The 19,629-nt window shown below is 50.5% G+C and overlaps 1 protein-coding gene across 1 annotated transcript in view; it reads right to left on the bottom strand.

Annotated features, from left to right (window-relative positions):
- CACNA2D2 (calcium voltage-gated channel auxiliary subunit alpha2delta 2) overlaps positions 1-19,629 on the bottom strand; it is a 467,666-nt gene that overhangs the window by 125,935 nt on the left and 322,102 nt on the right. Inside the window, exon 5 of the mRNA XM_067561187.1 lies at positions 7,925-7,969. Within this exon, the coding sequence (XP_067417288.1) occupies positions 7,925-7,969 (45 nt within the window). The remainder of the gene's footprint in view (positions 1-7,924; positions 7,970-19,629) is intronic.

Raw genomic sequence — 19,629 nt, 5'->3', positions numbered from 1 at the left:
TGGCTCCTTGGTACGTGTGTTATGTCACCCGGGATGGGGCTAATGCGTGAGGAGGTGTCTTTTATGCCATGCTGAGTGAGCGCAGCCACTGAGGGGGTCGAGGGGGCGGGACATGAGACTACGTGGGGGTAACTTACATGCTGAAGGGACCAGACCAAGATGCAAGTTATAGCAGCCTGGATTCACTGCTGTAATCGAGAGATGTGATCGCAGTATGTGCAGATGTGTATAAGCTAGCTTGGATCTAGATCAGTGTTTCTCAATTGGTGTTCCGCGGAACCCCAGGGTTCTGCGGGAACACTGTTAGGGTTCCGTGAGAAAGTGACATCGCGCCGCTGAGAGCAGCTGTTCTCCGCGCCGCCGAAAAAGGGAAGATGTCCCGGATTTTTCGGTGGAGGGTATCAAGTATGAGTGTAATTTCCCCGCGGAGCCTAAAGGGTTCCGTGGGAAAATGTAATTGAGAAACGCTGATCTAGATCAAAGCTAGCTCAAGTATCAATAGCAGTGAAGCCAGCAGCAGGGATGGTGGTGCTTGAGTACCAACCCGCAGTCCTTGCAGCCGCCTGTGGGGACAAGGAAGGGCGTGAGGCAGTGAAATGAGGGAGCAGAGCTCTCCTGGAATAGTTAGCTGAGCAGAAGGTCTGAGGCCCAGAGTCATAGAATCATAGAATCCTGGAATAGTTATCCCAACCAGAGCAGAAGGTCTGAGGCTTCCAGAAAAAACTTTTTCCTAATGTCCTCAAAGCCCAAGATATTTTCATCCCTCTATTAGGAGGATGCTGCCTTACCCCAGACAGATGTCCCCTTTAACCAAGTGTGCACTGGAATCATAATCCCTTTGCAGCCTGGGCTCAGTCCTGATCTCACTGAATTCAGTGGGGTCTTGTAGGGTACACCCCCACAATGAGAGAGTGGGGTGGGTGATGCGGCAGGATTATAAAAGTTGCCCAGAACTGAGATGGCAGAGTTCAATCTAGTCACTCTTTTAAGGGCACAACTTTCTCTACAGTCATAACCACTGAGGCACATAGCAAAGGAAACCTAGCTGAATGCCGTGCTGAGTCTAGACTGTCCGCTGTGTCTGCAACTACAGTTTTCACATGCAGCATCTTGTATCGAAAAGGTCAGAGCAGGATGGTGTGTGTGTGATAACTCATGTTAACGAGTCCTTTATACTAACGCAGGAGGCAGGGGCAAAAGATAGGGAAGCAAATCAAATACACAAGTTTACAAATGTCTTGTGAAGGAGCAGAATTGGAAAGCTGAGCGAAGCACAGAGATTGAGTGCTGGAAAGGACCGATACAACGATGTCGCCAGTCTAAACTGCTGAGCGCACCATGGGCATGCCATCCCAGCCACAAGAGAAGGGGGCAGTCGCAAAAAAGCCTGCCTTCTATTTTATAACTCTGGGAAATTAACGACTTGTCACTGATCAGTGGCAAAAAATTAACACCATTGTGTGTTATGGTATCAAGGACTGTCACTGGACACAGCTCTATAGATTTCAAAGCAGCTGGGGATCCACCCGAGAGGATCTGGCCTCAGTTATGATTTAAACACTGCCCCCTGCCATAAACACAATAATAAAGTCTGGAAAATTACTGTCACTTTCTACCCTTCTGCCAGTGGTATCCAGCCGGGAATATTTGTTGATTTGAACCCTTCTCTAGGACTAAACATTGAATCCCTTGCTGCAGGGAAGAGGCAAAAAGTTCTTTATTTCTGTAAACATTTTGAATGTCTTGGGGTCCCTGGGCAAATTTCAGGCATTCCCCGTTTGTTTGGGAAAATAATTAAATTAAAAACAAGTTTGGGAAGATAGTGGAGTGTAGGCAAAATGAATAGGAAATGCAACTCTATTTTCACTCCACATTTAAATCTGGTGTAAGGCTTGTGAATGAAGTCACAATTTTGCTGAATAGGCATTGTCTAGTATAACTAACTTCATTTTGGGGAGATCTCGTGCTCAATTTAAATCTAAAAAATGGAACCAGAAAGAGAAAAAGACGCGGGTTTCCTATTTACTTCATTATCATTATCATAATCTTTTCTTTCTTTTCTTTTGGTTGGAATTAAATTAGCTGGGATTCCATTGGGAAGAAGTAATAGTTCTAATAGAGTACAGTCCCATCCATGGAAAATGACAAGTGTTTTCAATAGGGCCCATGCAATTTCGCTGTAATAAAAAAAAGAGAGAGAAAGAGAGAGAGAGAGAGAAGCCCAAATGGGAAATGATTTGAACACTGCCATTGACATGGATATAAGCTGCTGCCTTCGTTTGGTTCCAGCCCTGGAAACTAAGTTCTTTTTCTTTTCTGCTTTGTTATGAGAGCTGCAGGTTTTAAAAAGCAGTGATCACTGATGGCTTGGCAGAGACCTCAATGGCTTTGTAATCATTTGGAGATGTAGGGCCTGATTCATTCTGACTAGTACAATTTGCATCCTCTGGTGTGCAGTAGTAGATGCCCTAGCAGGTTCAATTCATCCTGGGAGAGGGGAGCAGCTGTCTCCCAGGCATGCCACTGGATGCAAGACGGCACAGGCACCCAGCCAGTGGAGACTGCTTGTAAAACCTCCCGCATCTCTCAAGCATTCTGGAAACCCCCATGCAGATGACCACGCCCACTCTGTAGCCTGCATCAGTGGATGTGAGTGAATCATTGATTTTTCAGGTCTGACCCATCCCAAAACCAGCAGTTCATTTCAAACCTACACTGATTTTTAGGTCTTTCTCACCAAGACAAAAACCAAAATAGATAAATAAATAAATTGGAGTGGAAGAAAAAGTTTTGAACGGGGATTGGCATAGATGTTTTCTAAACAAAATGTCGATTGGAAAGGGTTAGTTTAGAAAATGTCCAAAATATTCTATTATTTTTCCTAGGTTTTTTTTTTGGCTGAAACTATTTGCCGAATTTGACCTAACTTTTCGATGCCCTAAATGAATGTTGTGCATTGAAAATATTTTCATAGTCAAGTCTCCATCCTTTTCAAAAGGCAATACTGCGTCAAGCCCATTCCAGAAACATAGGAAGATTTTCCTAACCCTCGTCAGCTAGAGGTTGGTTTATGCCCTGAAGCATGACAGTTTATATCCCTCGTATGTTCTAATCCGATCTAATGTAACCGCCGATGTTCTCATTACACATATAAATGTCTAATCCTAAAGCTAACAGCCAGAAGTTGCTGCGTTTTTTGCATATGAACAGCAGCACTAAGCTGCTGCATAACTACCAAGTGACTCCTGCCTGGTAATAGGAGAGAGGGTTAAGAGAACGTCTACATGGCAATTAAAAACCCGTGGCTGGCCTATGCCAGCTGATTCAGGCTCACTGGCCTGGGGCTAAGGAGCTGTGCAGGGTCCTAGCCCAAGCCTGAAAGTCTAAACTGCATTTAAACAGCCCCATGCCCTTAGGGGCGAGTGGGTAGCTAACCACTTCGTTTCCAGGAAGAGAAAGGGACTGCAAAAAGAGAAAGGACAGTCTTCTGGTTAAGGCAGATGAATGCTGCCCTGGAGAATTGAATTGTATCCCTGCCTCTGCCACAGAGCTCCTCTGTGATGCTGGACAAAGCACTACATTTTTCACAGATCTTCACTAATTGTGAGTTCCTCATTTTCAGAGTGCCTGACTGGAGAACCTGGGGTCTGATTTGCAGAAGTGCTGAGCGCTCACAGCTGGAGCTGTGCTCTGCACAGCTAAAGTGCTATGTAACACTAAGCGTTTGGAAAAATCAGGTCCTAGGTGACTCAGTTTAAGCAGCCAAAATCAATGGATACTTCTGACCGTAATCTCTCTGTGCCATTTGCAAAAGGGGGATAATAATATTTCACCCTCATCTCACAGGGGTGTTGTGAAGGAAAACTAATTAATGTTTGTTAAACAATCAGGCACGGCCGTGATGAGCCCCACAGAAAAGCTCAGGAGGAAATTAGTAATTCTGTCTCCCGAGCAGGGTTTGAAGCATACAGTAATTTAGGCTCAGGGCCACACACTGGACAATGAGGAAACAACAAAACACGAATAGCTGTTCACTCAGTGAGTACCATCCATCCTGTGCACCGAGTGAGGCAGGGGCCTGTGGAAAAATAGTATGGGATCCTCTAGTTAAAGACTGGATTGTAATGCGTACACACATGGGGATTGACTTAAGGTTGCACAGGCATCCTTAATTCTGGCATTTCCTAACTTTGGAGTGTTGTACTTTGCAGCCTTAACTTCGGGGTTTGGGTTTTTTTACAAAATTTCCTAGGTTTTTAAAAAATCAAACTGACAACCCCGTGGACATTCCTCCACATGGAAACATTCTGACTCCCTCCTGGGTCATCAGTGGAGTTGGCACCTTCAACTTCACTGTAGAGAACTCTGCCACTTGGGTCTTAAACTGAGAACTATCAGGCAACCTTAACTTTATCGCTACCTGTGCCACCTATAATTTTTAGTTCTTTGCCCAATCCAATTTTAAATGCTTCAAGGGATGAGGGAGCTTCCAATTCTCTCCCTAGAGCAGTGCGTAAGTTGAGAAGAATCGGGATGACGCACAGATACACCAAGCTTCTGGAGCTTCCTCACACTCTGTGTTTAATTAGTGGTCTTACGTAAGTCAAGAGATCTGTAAATAAAATGTTTCCCCCCAACCCATGCCCATCTTCCGTTCTGTCAAAGCATCTCCCTGCCTTCTGCTCTGATTAGTCCCAAAGGCTGATAAAGTCTCAGACTTCCCCTCTAAGGAAGTCACACCTGTTTGCAGTCTGTCACTGCAGTTTGTCATTCCTTCCGCAGCTCTCTCGTCACACTTTCTGTTCGTGGGACAGCAGGAGCAGGCTGTGTGACCTGCTGCTGTGTCAGCGGGGGACGATGGCGTCGGCAGCGTTTGTCAGCGATTGCACTCTGAAGAAATCGATCTTATCTGTTTTGAATTTGCCCTCAGGCACTGTTCTCTCTTGTTATTTCAGAGCCTCTGTGATGGGAAAGCTAGATCTGAATATATGATGCATTGTTTGGCACTAAACTACTATGTATAAATTCTAGAGGTGGTTGAATCCTATTCGTCAGATTGAGCTGCGGCTTCTTATCAGCTCATAATCCATCCCTGCTTTCTGTGCATGTATTTATAAGTGCTCACAGTGTAGTTTGGACAAATCCTTTTCAGATGATGGGTGCTTTGCAAGCTATTCATTTAAACTATTTGCTAGTCACAATTCCTGATGTGCCATTGGTCACATGGTTTTGCTTCTGCCCCCTGCGTGGATGATTCGAAACAGCAATATACGGAATAACAAATCACACACTGCAGTACGAATTCATTCAGCTTGCAGGAGTTGCAAATATTTTCACAGATACCAGAGCACATTGGTACCTAACAAGGAGGCTGACCTCACATGGAGAATGGTTTATTCACAAATAGGGTGTTTCCTACAGATAACCCGCTCTAATAACTACCACTGACTTCAAATGGACTCTGTCCATGTCGGCCTGAAGGAAGAGCCGAGGAAGAACATCAGGATTTGGCCCTGCAGTGCAGATCTTGGGACCATACTGTGTGTCTAGGCAACACACACTAAGGCGCCATGCAGCCAATATGGCCAGACTGTTAAATTTATGTAGCCTAGTACATCCCAACGGTTCCTACGTTTCTTCATAGCGTGGGGGCCATCTTAGCAGAGAGATTCTCGTGGGGCACTTCTCCTTTCTGTCACTCACCTGGGGCCGGTCTCCTTCCACTGAGCTCACAGCCCATCTCAGACGCCACCACTGCAATTACTCATGTGGAAAGTGACATCAGCAAAGTCATCTATTTTTAGTTTCGTATATTGTAATGTAGCAGCTGGAAACAAGGAGGAGGAGCCAGCCCGTGTGACCAGCCCGCCGGCGAGGGCTCGACAGGCCACTGACGTCAGTCATGAGCACAAAGCTGAGTTAACACGGGAGCCTGGAGCCAGATGCCCAGCTGGTGTGAAATGACACAGTCCTGCTGCCTGCAGTGGAGGTCCACTAGGACACCCGCTGAGGAGCGAACCAACCCCCCCCCCCCCGCTGTAAGACGGCTTGGCTTGCGGTTCACTATGCAGTAGCAAAGCTGCGCGAGTGCCGTTCGTCTGTCGCAGGTGCACGTCTGACCCCTTCTCCGTGGTGGGGGCCGGCCAAAGGGCCGGTGGTATTAGTGCGGGTGGGTGGGAGGTGCAGAGCTGTGCAGAAGGGTATGTCCTGCTGCGTTGCAGGGACCCCACACTGCACCACCACTGTTCTGCTCAGACATCGTTGTCCACCAAGGTCACGTGTAGATGGGGCCCTCCCCACCAGCCTCCCCCTAGATTTATGACACATGGCACATGCTGGCGGCCCGGCTCCAGCGGCTCTGCTCTTGCAGGCAGCTAAGCATGGACAAAGATTTTTCACCCTTCCAACATGAGCTATGTTTGGGGCTGGTGACCCTGGATTCATCTTTGTTTCTCCTTCTCAGAGCGAGGGTTCAGCAACGGTCAGCAGGGAAACTCTTTCCATTGCTGTGCCTGAGCCGGGTCTTAGAGGTGGCTGGGGAGCTCAGTCAGATGAAGACTCCAACAGCCAGCTTGGAGGATGCAGGTATTTCCTGCCAGCCCAAGACTCAGAGGAAAATCAACTGCAGCGTCTTGTATTTATAGGGCACCTTTCATACTAAAGGATTTCAACATACTTTACCACCCCCATGCCCAAGCAACCTATCACCTGCCACTAAAATGCAGCCACCTCTGGGGTGAGGTAGGGCAGCAGTTAATGCCTGTGAAGTGCTTTGAACAGACAAAGCACTAGCTGAGTGCTATCATCATGAAGTGTAACTGACACATGTCGACCCCCTCGGGAGCCCTGAGAAATTCAAGCTGTCTGGTTTATATTTAAAGCACTGATTGCCAGAATCACAGGATGGCTTTGCCGGGAGGGGGGTCGAGAATTAGATTCAGTCTCTAATTAAAGGTTTGCTCTTCATTTGAATTTCAGATGCCAGCTTTAATTTTAGAAACTTTCCCAGGCAGCGGAGCGACTTGCCTTAGCGAAAATGCACCTGGATCCTCCTGAGACTGGCTCTGGCTGACGGCCCATCAGTATCAGAGCCCAGCACCAGGGGTGGGATGGGGGGGGGAAGATGGGGGCACCGGCTGAGTTTCTCTGCATGGGCCGACAGCCGGGAGCCACCCTCTAGTGTCCAGCCCAAGCAGCTGGGGTAGGCCTGAGGGAGAACCCTGGGAGTAGAGGGGGAGGAAAAGGAATCTGCCCCAGGCTATGGGAGGAAGGCCTCCTAGAGGCCCAGCCTCTCCTCCCCCCGACCTCCATGCTGGACCCTGCATTGTGCAGCATGCACCCCTCTGCAATCCAGAGCCATCCGCTGCAGACTGGTTCTGCTTCCCAGGTGACTGTAGAGATGGGGGCAGCACTGGGCAGGAAGCAGCCCCTCTTGGGAATTGCCTGTCGTAACACCACAGCACAGCGCGGGCTCTTAAGGACGTAAGCAGTCACTGCTGGAGCACCGAGCTGGGGTTACGCTGATTCTAATGAGCACAGGCATCTTGTAATCACGTGCGGACAGCCAGCGCCCCCGCCCCACTCCCCACAGTGCCCCCTGCTGGGAAAGTCTGGGTCTGGCGTAGCCAGGAGCCCCCCAGCCACGCTCCTGCCCCTGCCATGCAACGACTGCAGCTGTTAATCGATGAATTTGCCAGGAGTTCCCAGATCTTTAGCAGCCAAACACGCTGTATTGATATGAACTGGAGTGCACTCAGTCCTGTTCCCGTCTGGGATAGGTTTGCCATGTAAAAGGCCATGCTCTTGCCAACAGCTGGCACAGTGCAGGTTCCATGCCTTGTGTCCGAGTGCATCAGGCCCGCCCCCTCCCCGGACTATTAACACAAGACAAGGTTCCACAGGAGGAAGCAGGGATTGTACTCACGTATTCTGTGTCCGCCTTGGAGTCGTAGTATTCAATATCCTCCTCCTGCAGAGAAAAGAGGGAAAGCTCCAGTTAGCACTGCAGCCCAGCCCTGGTTGGCAATCCCACGCCACCCCGAACGCTCACAGGGGCTGTGACTTCCCACTGCCTTCCCGCTGCCGGAAACCAGGCACTGCTCAGAAGGAGGTTCCCAAGAAAAGGTGGGAACTTTAAAATAAACCCCATGCCTGAGCTGTCGCAGACACCATGGGACGGGTCCAGCTTCCCCTTCTCCTCCTTTTGCACTTTTTTTTTTTTCAGTTCTAAGAATCTGTGTTAACTGTAGTACTTGCTGACCCCGGTGACATCAGAGTGGAGGATATGACATCACAGCCCACCACCTCGCCTCCTGCCTGACTGTCACAACCTTGGTGACATCACGGAGCACCATCATGGTGTGGGGGGGGAGAGGCTTGGTGACGTTACAATGCCTTGTCCGAGAGGGGGCTGTGATGTCACAGGCCCAAGGGACATTGATTCACTTCAACCACAAGTTAGCGGGCGGCACGCAGGAACCATTGGGAGTAATCTACAGCGCACGTCTTGTAGGAGATCAGACTAGATGATCACAACGCTTCTCTGTTATAAGGGGTGGCCGTGGTGGTGTTGGGGGGAGGCTGGAAATGCCATGAGTCCCACCCTCTCCCCCCACCCTCAGTAGCAGACACAAACTAACAGCCCGAAAAATAAAAAGCAGCTTCATCATTCCCTTAGAGAAATCTATGTAATTAATTTGGGGTATTTAGAAACTATTTATGCAGAAGGGTCTGCTCTGATTCCTCGTCCCATGTGCTAGGACATGCGGCAGCTGATAAAATTCATAAAGAGAAAGGCAATTCAGAGAGCAGTAATACTGTCAAAACAGAATTTTATATTCCATCCAAAGGGGTAATTAAAGGGCAGACGCAGACTCTATTCTGGATCCAGGAATAAGGAGCAGTGGCAGCGTGCTCAGCGGTAACATGGCTGCCATTCAATCAGCCTTCACCAGCCGCTACACAAAGACAGCTTTCTCTTCCGGAGCTGTGTCCGTGCAGATGGGATTTTATTATTATTCCCATTATTATTTAAAGGGGGAAATGATCCATGCTGAGAAGAGCGGCTCAGGCAAGGAACCCCACCTACGTCTGGCAGGAAATCAGCTCATTTCCCACATTGCCAGGGGCCTGGCTCAGCCAACGGGCTCAAGCCAAGCCCAGGACATGGCCGTACAGGTGTGCGGACACGGCTGAAGGGGTTGTCTCACAAACAGGTGTTCGCTGAGCTGTTCTGTGCAATGGGGAAATTGTAGGCAAGAGCCGGCGAGAGGAACCAGTTGGGGATTTCAGGATGGAGAGGTGTGAAGCCCCACAAACCAACTGCAATGCTATGAGCCTGCGCCCTCTCCTCCTGACTGGCAGCAGGGGAAAATGGTTGGTTAGAGGGATGGTAAGAAATTCTGCCCCAATGACCTGTTGCAAGCCGCCTGGAAAGAAGCAGTGGTGGCTGGCACAGGGGGTTGGATGCACTGTGCCCTTTGGGTCTCTGGCATGGAGCAGTGAGAGCGCCAGCAACTGCTGCAGGGACCCAGGAGTCCAAGAATTGGAGCTCTGGGCTGGGGGAACAAACCCTGGGAACAGCCTCATCCCGGAAGCTTGCATTGCACGGCCTGTAAGGACCAGCCAGAGCTCAAAGGGAAGGAGCTGCCCTGATCAGTGATGGAGGGACACTGGGCCCTGTCTGCTGCTGCTGAAGGGGAGTGTTTGTGACCGATAATGGTGTTGGAGTGATTTCTGGGTGGATTCCTGCCTCCCCAAAGGCGGTAGGAGGGGTCTCCACCCCAGGGCAAGGGGAGCCACTGATGGAGAACAGCAGCAGTGATGGGCGGGTGAAAGGCACCTCGAGGTCATCACTAAGGGACTTGTGGACTGGCATGGTTCCATAAAGCTGTCGACCAAATCCTGCCCCCTCAGGTGTGATGAGAGGCTCCCTGTGCCTTCTTTGCTCCCAATCACCAGGGAATCCTTGCAGAAGCAGGGAAGCATCCTTGGCGAGCGCCCACGAAATCTCCTGGTGGGACACACGCTGCGAAGCAGCCCCAACCTGGCTGGCTGGGGTATGTGTTCAGTCCCCAGTGAGCTATGCTGTGGCGTGCAGTGTACATTAGCGCCCAGGGCACATCAGCTGGATCTGCGCTAGCAAGACGGCTCTGGAAACATGCATGCAGCCAGCACTGTGCCACTTCCCCTCGTGTCTCCCGGCAGCAAGGGCCGAGATCTAGCTCTGGCAGTATAATACTGCAGATAAAACATGACAAACAAAACCAATGGCTATAGACCTTATTTCATTGCACGTGAAGGGGTGTAATGAATCAGGTGACCAGACCTGCACCCCGGGATTAGTGTAAGAGGAGATCAGTCCTAGGTGTTGTCTGGCTCTGGACACAATTAAGTCACCTGGTAACTATAAACAAAAACATGGTTTTCCGTAAAGGAGTTTTCATCATCGCAATATTTTATTATACACGATGGCTAAGATGTTCAAAGGGACCAGTGGTTTTGGAGGGCCCCACCTGAGACATCTTAACAGGGCCTGGTTTGCAGAGGAGGGCGCTTGGTGCTTTCTGAAAATCAGCCCTCTGTGAGGTGTCTCAAGTTGGTCGCCCCAAATCACGGGTCACTTTGGAAAATCTTGGCCAATGTCAGGCATTTACAAGCTTTGCATCTAGTAAAGAGGAACTACTTCCTCCACTGCAGCCAGCTCTCGGGTGGAACCAGGCAGCTTTCAGACAACACCAACAAAGCACAGCGGTTTAGGACAGGAAGGCAAGAAGAAAGTCAAACATTCAACAGAAAGTGAAGGGGGAAATTTAGGAAGGCAGAATGTAATGATGTGGTTTGAGATCTTCAGTGATTAAAGGGGCCACGGCTCCATCTAAAAGAAGGTTCTTTGGGTAGCATCTCGGTGGGGCGCTGGTTCACGTAGAGGGAAAAGCAAATCACCAGCTGCGCAGACTTATGGTCATGGAGAGACAAATCCACTCTCAGCTCCCAGCCTCCTCTCTTTTCAGGGTGCATTACTGTTTTGTCTTTAACGCATCCATGTATAAAAACCACGGAATTTCAGCAGGAAACATGATCTGCCTTCGTCTCTTAGGGTAAGTCTCCACACAATCACAGGATGTCACTGCAGCACGGAGACATACCTGTGCCATGAGCCCACCTGAAACACTAGGTAATCACTTGAAGAGCCAGCCCAGGCTGCCGCAGCTTCCCTCAATTAGAGCTCGTTTGGGCAGGACAGCTCCAGCTGAATTCACACCGTCCTCAGTAATGAACCGCACCTACCTGGCTACAAAATCCTCTCTCCTGTGGCTCTCCCTCGACTCTGATAGGTAATGTTTCTCAGCTGACGACAACTCTCCTTGACTACGTTATCATCACTGTAACCAACTCATGCCCTCCTAAGACTTGACAGCTGTCCCTATGCTACATGCCATCGCGGTGTGGTGGCACATCTGAGATGCAGATCCTTGGACACAAACTATCCCAGCCAGATCAGTTACGTAGCACCTGTTACGTATCCCCTGGGGCTGTTTCCTTCACGTAGATGGATTTCGTTATCGGCCAAGAGTTAGCATCTGGTGAGTTAATTCAACTCTCCGTGACGCTGTCAGCATTTCCACCTCTGTCATGCTGATCTCATTAGGAACGTACACAAGAAGCAGAGAGACGCTAACCCTTCTTTGGAGTTATCCTTAGACAAAAATCTGCTCAGCTAAAACGCTTTCCTGTTTCTTCCCTGGGTTGTTAAGACCCAAGCTGACAGCATGTTCAAGCTGAAAGAGATCTGGGCAAATTACATAGGCACAGAGTGGAAGAACAATCAACCGGGAGACGTCTGGCAACTGGCTGGAAAGGAACACAACATGTAAGATGTAAGCTAAGCTTTGATGTTCACCTCTGCACAGATCAGCGCATGTTCAGAGTCAGGAGACGCCTGACTCCCAGGGACGCAAATCCCACAGTGGCTCCCCAGTGCATTTGCTCCAATCTCGTCCGAGCACAGAGATCTTCCGGAAAGAGATGATTGGGTTTGGACCACACTGTGTCCATGCTTGTACGGGCAGAGGCAACTGAAAGCTCATGGAGCAGGGAACCCTGCTGTGGGGCTCAGGATCCGTGCTCGGGAAAGGGGCACGGCATGAGGTGCAGAGGGCAGGGAGCGCACCACATTGGGCTTCTCCAGCTCACGCAGCGACTAGTGACGTGCTTGCAGTCTGGGCCTGCCTCATCCTGAGAGTGAGGGAGTGGACAAACCCACACTGGGCCAGGGAAGGAAGGGGTTAATGATCTGTCTGGGAGATGGGGTCTGAAACTGGCTCGGTTTGTACAGCTCCTTGCACGTTGAGGTGGTGGTCCATGACTAGGGCTTCTAGGAGCCACCGTAACACAAACAAGCATGGCACCTGCCAGCCATATATCAAGCAGGAGAAAGGGCCCCTGGCCTGTAGTTTTTAGAAACAGCTGCCTAATCTTCTAAATCCACATTTGGAGTGGTCAGATTTTCACAGGTGCTAAGCACCCAGTAGCTCCTGCGGACTTTGGTAAAAGCTTCCAGGTGCTCAGCCCTTTTGAGCACCAGGCCACTTATCTACCTAGTTTAGGGCTTTATCCTGACTCTCTGGGCTCCCACCACATAAAATACATAGCAGTAGTGAAAGCCCTAGTGGGCTTCATGGTATCTCTATCTCTCTCCCTTTTCGGGGTCAAAACTCCGCTTGGAGTATTTTTGTTTATTTGATTAGCTGATTTCAGATTCTTAAAAATTTGTGTTTATTTTTAATTTTGGGGGCAGGAGGCAATGGTTGGGTGGGCAGGGCAGTCAATGTGGTGAGTGTCAACCTCGCTATGGGTGAAAGGCTTTTGCAAAGAGGAAGGTTTCGCACCATTTCCAAAAGACTATCAGACTCTGGGTTCACCTAACCTCCCCTGGGAGCCTGTTCTATTGCCGGATCCCCTAGGCCAAGAACGGCGGAATGTGGATTTAGGAACATAACCTGAGTCGCCCCATTTTGAAAAGGGCTTGGCCACTGATTTTTGTGGGTCCCACAAGCACAGAAGCATTGAAATCATTGGTGGGGAGACTTGTCCAGTCGATTTATCCATTTTGCAGAAGCTGAGAATAAGTTATTTTCTCCCCACAGAATATTTTGTAGCGCTTTGCTCAATCTAGTTTTAAAGTGTCTCTGGAGGTGGGAGAAAGTGCCGGTGATTGGAAGAAGTCATTACGCCCAACCTGGGCAAGGACAAATGCTGATCCCCACCGCTCCCACTGTCTTTCCAATTGCTGAAAAATAGCTTCTGACAGGGTAGAATTGGGACTAGTTGATGCTAACAAAGCAAAACTCTGCTTTGGATTCAAAGCCCTTGGATCCCAACTTAATGGAGTCATTCAGAATGAAGAGTTTCCCATGGGTCATTTTTCCTTGGCTTAGTAACACAGCCATGGGTAGACTCCTATGGGAAACTATAAAGGGTTGGAATGCCCTCTCCCAATTCATGCCCCCTACAAAAGTAAGCTCCAGCTTTCTCTCCCTTCCCGTTATCAAACACCTTCCCAACTCCATTTCCAACCTGCAGTGTTGACAGCATTCCCTTCCCCTACTCTAAGCACCATCGGGTGGTGCTGAAATGCTCCAGAATCACAGCAGTGCCTTGCTTGATCTAAGCTCTCCATGTTGGAGGAGTGGGTTATTTTCCTGAAGTTTCTAAAATGCAGGATTATAGCACACTTAATTCAGTCTGAATTTTGGGGCCCAGCTCATGAGTATGAGGGTTCATTTCTTTTTATTCATGACACATCGTTTTCCAATGTATTCCCTCTCCAACTGTCTCAGAGTCTCTCCCAGGGAGTCGCTCCTATGTCTTATAGGGGCTGCATGTCAAAGTCCCTGCTTTGTGTGAGGCAAACATTTCCTCTCTCCTAATCCTGAGCTACCCTTTAATATTTTCTTGATTGTCTGTGGTGTTATAATCTCCTATTGACTGCCTCTGTGCCTTTTGTGGTGTGTTAATCCCTAGCAATTGGAAGGCACGCAATGCAGCCTCGCCACAAGATCTGATCTAAAGCGGCTGTAAGAATCCTTGTACCAGGTAGCAAACACCACCAGGAAAAGCACGCAAATGACCAGGTCCCCACTGCCTCTCTTGGCATGATACACAAGGACAAACCCATTTACATGAGTGAAATGGATTGGTGGGAGCACACACACGCCCTTCCAGAAAAAACATAGTTATAAAAAAAAGGTGAATCATTCATAGCAAGAGGAAGAGGTGCTAAGCTTTCACTCCCATCCCTTGGTACAGTGACATTTCCTGGAACACCAGCCAAATCAACTCGCCAGGATCCATATCTGAACACCAGCATTGTTGCAAATAGTGTAACGAAGGCTGTAAACCGTTTCAGTCACAACATCCCTAATTTTACTGCTTCTAGCTTTCCTCTTGGGATGAGGCCCTAAATCATTCCAGGTCTATGGGCCCATCGTGGCGGTGCAATCAATGTGTGCAGCAAGGGAAGATGTATGACAAGGCACGGTGTGTGTGTGGAGAACGTGGTATGTTACATTATGAGCAGGTGGTCTTGTCATTAAAGGCATCACACGATGAGGCGCACACACAAGGGGGCAGAGTTAAGGTAGTAGGGTTAGCCATTTCCTGACTGTCAAGGACTTATCCAGGTGGGAGAAAGAGTACATCTCCTCCGTCCTGCGCCCCGGGCGCTGTGACGTGATTTAGGCTATACAGGGCTGACAGGGGGAATGGTTGAACTGTATGCTGGGTGTCACTCATGGAGGTGTGTAATGGAGATGACAAAGCACAGCGTTGATGCCTCCGGCACAGGAGACCCTTGAGGGCCAGACCCATTTCACAGCCGGTCCTGTCAGCCCACAACAACTTCCCCCTCAAAGTCACCTGCCTACAGTGATGCAGAGCTGCCGTCACCTGGCAGGAGTAAGACTGGTCCATTTAATACACTGTGTATGTTGTATATCCCACTCTCTTCCTCTGCCTCCTTGGTGTGTCATCTCCTCCTGCCCCGATGCCCCACTGTGCTGGCCCTCAAGCCCCCATGGCACAACCCTCGCCCCCCTCGGGTTTCCCAGCAGTCCAGTCAGGAAGTGGAGACGAAAGGCACATGTTTAAGCCGAAGGAGCCTCAGTGCCACTTTTAGCTTCTCTGCAGCACGTGATCAGTTTTAGCCCCGCATGGGACTTGCCTGTCACTGCAACGGGAGGGAATGACAAACGACAGCGTGGCTGGCAAGTGGGGCATCGGCTGCTAATTACACAGGTGTACGGCAGAGCTGCACTCAGCGCAGGGAAGAAGCCCAGCAAGGAGCCAGCAGAAGGGGGACATAGAGGGAAGCCGGCAAGAGCAACTTTTCTGAATGAACTCCCCCCACCCCGACCTCAGCTGATGCCTCGGGTGTACACAGACCCACACACCCATGCACCTGTTCCTGGTGGGCAGGAGCCCATTTCCCCCAGACCAGGGTCTCCACTGGCCCTTTGCCGACAGTCACAGCAGGGAGGCCGAGCACCAAAGAGGCTACTGAGAGTGAAATACCCTCGTCAATGCAACCACATTGCTGAATCATGGCAAAGCCTTGGGCACGCGCACGGGGCCGGCAATGGTGGAATCTGTAGTGTAGATGGGCCCTGAGTTGAGCAGGGAGGCCCTGGTGCTATGAACAGAGAAATGCTCTCTCTGGTTGAAGATGTTGTACAACACCCGAGTTGTCAGTCACAGGCCCTTGCTCTCTGCAGATCTGCCACTGCCTATGCTCATAGGCAGGTGGTTTGACAGCCAGCCGAACAATGGTCTGAATTCCCCCCCATCCCCAGGGCATAGCATGTGCTAATAATGACAGCGTGCTGTGCAATCTGCCTGAGCGAGGCGCTCCTTTATAGCCTCCGTTCCACCTGTACGCACCTGCTCCCAGACCTGCCTGGGCAAACCGTCCGCTCCTGCCTGGCCCCGTGCCATGCACCCAGCCTAGAGTCCTCTAAACTGTTCCCACTTCTGTTTCATTCCTTCCTTCTCCTTCCCCTTCCCCTTCTCACTCCATGCAGCCCCCACTTCCCGGGCCAAACCTGCCCTCCGTGCCATCCTGCTGCAGGCAGCAAAGGGCAGCTTCCAGACTCCCTCAGGCTGAGATGGGCTTCAGAGATCGGGATTCCCGGGAAGGTCCCTCTGCCATGCAGGAGCTGGGACGCTGCTCTGATGGGTCCTGGTGCAGCAGAGGCATTGAGCTCTGCTGTGGGGCACTGATGCTGACCCCAATGCAGAGCACGGCAGCAAGCAGCACTGTGTGGTGGGTTGCTCCCAGGGTGCGCTGATGCTGCCATTCAGGTGTGTCTGGACTGTAAGCATGGGCGGTAGGTTTCATCTAGCCAGCTCAGGGCCCAGAGCAGCCAAGCTGCAGCCGCGTATGGTTCAGCCTGGGCTCAGTGTGCCCCGAACCCTGGGTAATTACGCGCCGGGCTAGCTCACTGCTCTGGGACTTGAGGGTACGTCTGCTCCAGCAGCAATCACACCCCGTGAGTGCAGCATACACACCTTCAGTCACGAGCGGCACCTGCCAAAACTGCTTTTATTGGGCCCTCCTTTAGTTCTCTAGCTGTGTTTCTGTTCCCTAACCGCCCCCATCACGCCATGAGGCTCACAGCTCTTCTCTCTCCCCCCGGTGCTCCATGCCTTGAGGGATCTCCATCTTAACAGCTCACAGCGTGAAACGTTTTGACGACTGCTCTAACTCCCAGGGGACAGCAATGGTACCTGGGTAGTTTGCAACAGTGGGTCTCGGTTCTGGGGCAACGCACAACTGAATGGGCGTCAGTCAGCACCAGCTGAGGTCCCTCTATGGCAGACTGACAGAGCCAACAATTCAGACTGGGATAGCAGGGGGTCCAAGTAGTCAGCCTGGCATACTGGCAGGGGCTGGGATTAGGAAGCTGATTTCAACATCACCCATTGCCTAGCAGTATCAGCGACTTTCATTACAGCGATAAGGGGGGGGGGGGGAAAAAGAGCGGGGGAAAAAGAAAGAAAGAATTGACACAGCAGCTTCCAATTTCTGCTATTAAAAAGCCTAGTCATTAAGGGAATGTACTTATTAATTAGCTGTGATTTGTTGTGAAATGCTGAGGGGTTTACAACAAGGAGGACGCAGAAAAAAATTAATTTCTATTCTGTTCCCTTCCCAGCTCCTCTCTCGGTCCTCCCCACAGCTCTGCCCCCTTTCCCCAGTTCGCGGCCATCTGCCCTTCATAAATAACGGAACCCCCGGGAGACCCGTAACACAAATGAGCTAATTTCATGTTTAATGATCTTTAATCAGAAGTGAGTGTGACTAACAACAGTCATCCAGAAGGTGCTTTGTTATTCATTTTATCTTCCATCGGCACCTCTGAAAAGCTAAATTCGCCTTTGACGTGTGGTGGCCCAGGTCCTGAGGAGAAGATACAGGCAGGCAGTGCCAGGCCCCAGAGCTCAGACAGCTGAGCAAGCTCTCCAGCACCTGATACAAAGTGCTCTCTGTCCCTCTGGCCAACACGCAGACATATGGCACCGTGGAGGCCACGAGAAGGGAGGCTTGTCCCTCCCTTTGTGCTGGCGGGATAGATTCTGTTTCTGGAGACCATTCATAGTTTTGATGGGAGCCAATGTCACCTGAGGCCTCAACCCACAACGCAACACAAGCTGAAAGGGGAAGGAGAGGTTCTCTGACATTGCAAAAGAAACGGCACAAGATTCTGTTGGGTTATTTGAGAACTAGTGTGTGATCATGTAATTAAAGGCCGTATTGTAATGAGACCCCTGGGATGGGGCAGAGTTAAGGTCACACACAGAGTATGTGATAAAAAGTGACAGGGAATCTTTATTCTCTCGTTATCTATCATGCACTCATCACCATGATACTTAAGGGCACATTTCTCAGGCACTCTAGTCATTTCTAGGATGGTAGCCAGCTAGTGTGTGAGAGGGCCCGGGAAGGAGCTGGAATTAAACATGGCAACATGATCCACTTCTAAATATCACTGCTCTCCAGGCTCAACGAGTCTAACCCCACAACCAGTGGAGCAAACATAATCCCACTCAAAACCAAAACTGCAAGGTCAGCATCTAAAACCCATCAGACGAGCCACTGGGAAGAGCAGCTCAAACCTAGAACCAAGCCAAGCTGCAAGAGATCCCCGCCCAGCCCTGATCTACGAGCAAACACGTTAAACTCTCTTCTGGCATGAGGCCTACACAAAACTTGACACAAGTGTGGCTGCTGGTGTGCTGAGACCACTGCCTGTCATACGGATCAAGAGTTTCTCATTGCTTCCTTGTACTCTCCCATCCACCTCTCTGTATCCATCTGTTGTCTCTTGCCTTATACCTAGATGGTAGCTCTTCGGGACCAGGAATTTTTGTGTTGTATTTGTACAGCACCCAGCCCAATGGGGTCCTAGAACATGCCTCAGGCTCCTAAGAGCTACAGTAATGCACACAGGCAATAAAGATAACTGCAGGTGTCCCACCTACAGAGGCCAGGAAGACTGCTAGGGTGGAAATTGGGAGAGACAACGCCAGAGAGAGATTGTGAGACAGTGCTATTAGGCAGTGACTGGGGATCCCGCTGTACACACAACATACATTGCGCGGCTCAGCCCTGCCCCTGGCAGTGACCTGAGGGCTCTGTCTCTTTTCTCTACGGGCTGGCAGCTCTCGTCCGGCTGGTCAAGCCAATGCAAGGCTGGTTGAGTGGCGCTGAATGGCAAGGGAAGGGTGTGTGAGCCTCTGCCTTCCTTGGCCATGGCACTCAGGCTGCCCCCCCGGGGATGGGTGCGAGTCTGCGGTCCAGTCGCGTGCGCTCCCCTCTGTGGCAGGGGCAACAGGGGAATGTGGGAGAAGCGCAAGGCCGAGTTCTCCTCTGTTAGATATCACCAGCCATTCACAGCTAGTTAGCAGAGGCCCTGGCATGTAAGCTCCATGTAACCTCTCCAGCAAACACAAGGGAGAGCGCACCCTCTGCGCAAGGGGAGGGCAGGCCCCGAGGGAGCTTCCGTTCCTTCCCTTCTCCTGCAGCCACGCAGGCTAACCAGGAACGATCACTGTCGCCTTGTCCCTGGCTAACTCATTGGCCTCCAGAGAGATCACCAGCCCTGTCCAGAGCCGTGAAGGACGCGACAGGGAGGTGGATCAGACCAAGTCACACAGCTGCCAAGTTTTGCACAGCTCCACGTGACGTTTTAGGCCAAGTATTAAATGAACTAATCTGCAGGTTTGAAAGTAATTCCCATGGCCCATACCCTTCAGTTTATGGTCAAACACCCCTCCTGGAGCAGCACTGGGGACTTATTTACTCTTACAACTGGATCCAGCCAGGGAGTGAGCAGAAAGGCAGCCATACAGCCAGGTGGACGGAAGCTAAGCACCACGACAACCACTAGTGTCCAAAAGTTGCAACGGCTGCTCCTGCCCCGGGCTGAGCCATGCAGGCGCAGCCAGCCTGCCAGGAGCACAAATGTCCTGCGAGATGCATGACACTGGGCAGTCCTGGATCCAGAACCAGCTCTGCCCCTTCCCCCACCATAGCAAGCCTGACTCCACACCCTGCTCCCAGCACACAGC

The sequence above is a fragment of the Emydura macquarii genome, unplaced genomic scaffold, assembly GCF_026122565.2.
Source record: "Emydura macquarii macquarii isolate MOO-44397 ecotype Brisbane River unplaced genomic scaffold, CSIRO-AGI_Emac_v2 contig_2369, whole genome shotgun sequence".
NCBI classification, from domain to species: domain Eukaryota; kingdom Metazoa; phylum Chordata; order Testudines; family Chelidae; genus Emydura; species Emydura macquarii.
Note: the sequence above shows the minus strand (reverse complement) of the source record. Positions and strands in the feature narration are given on the sequence as shown.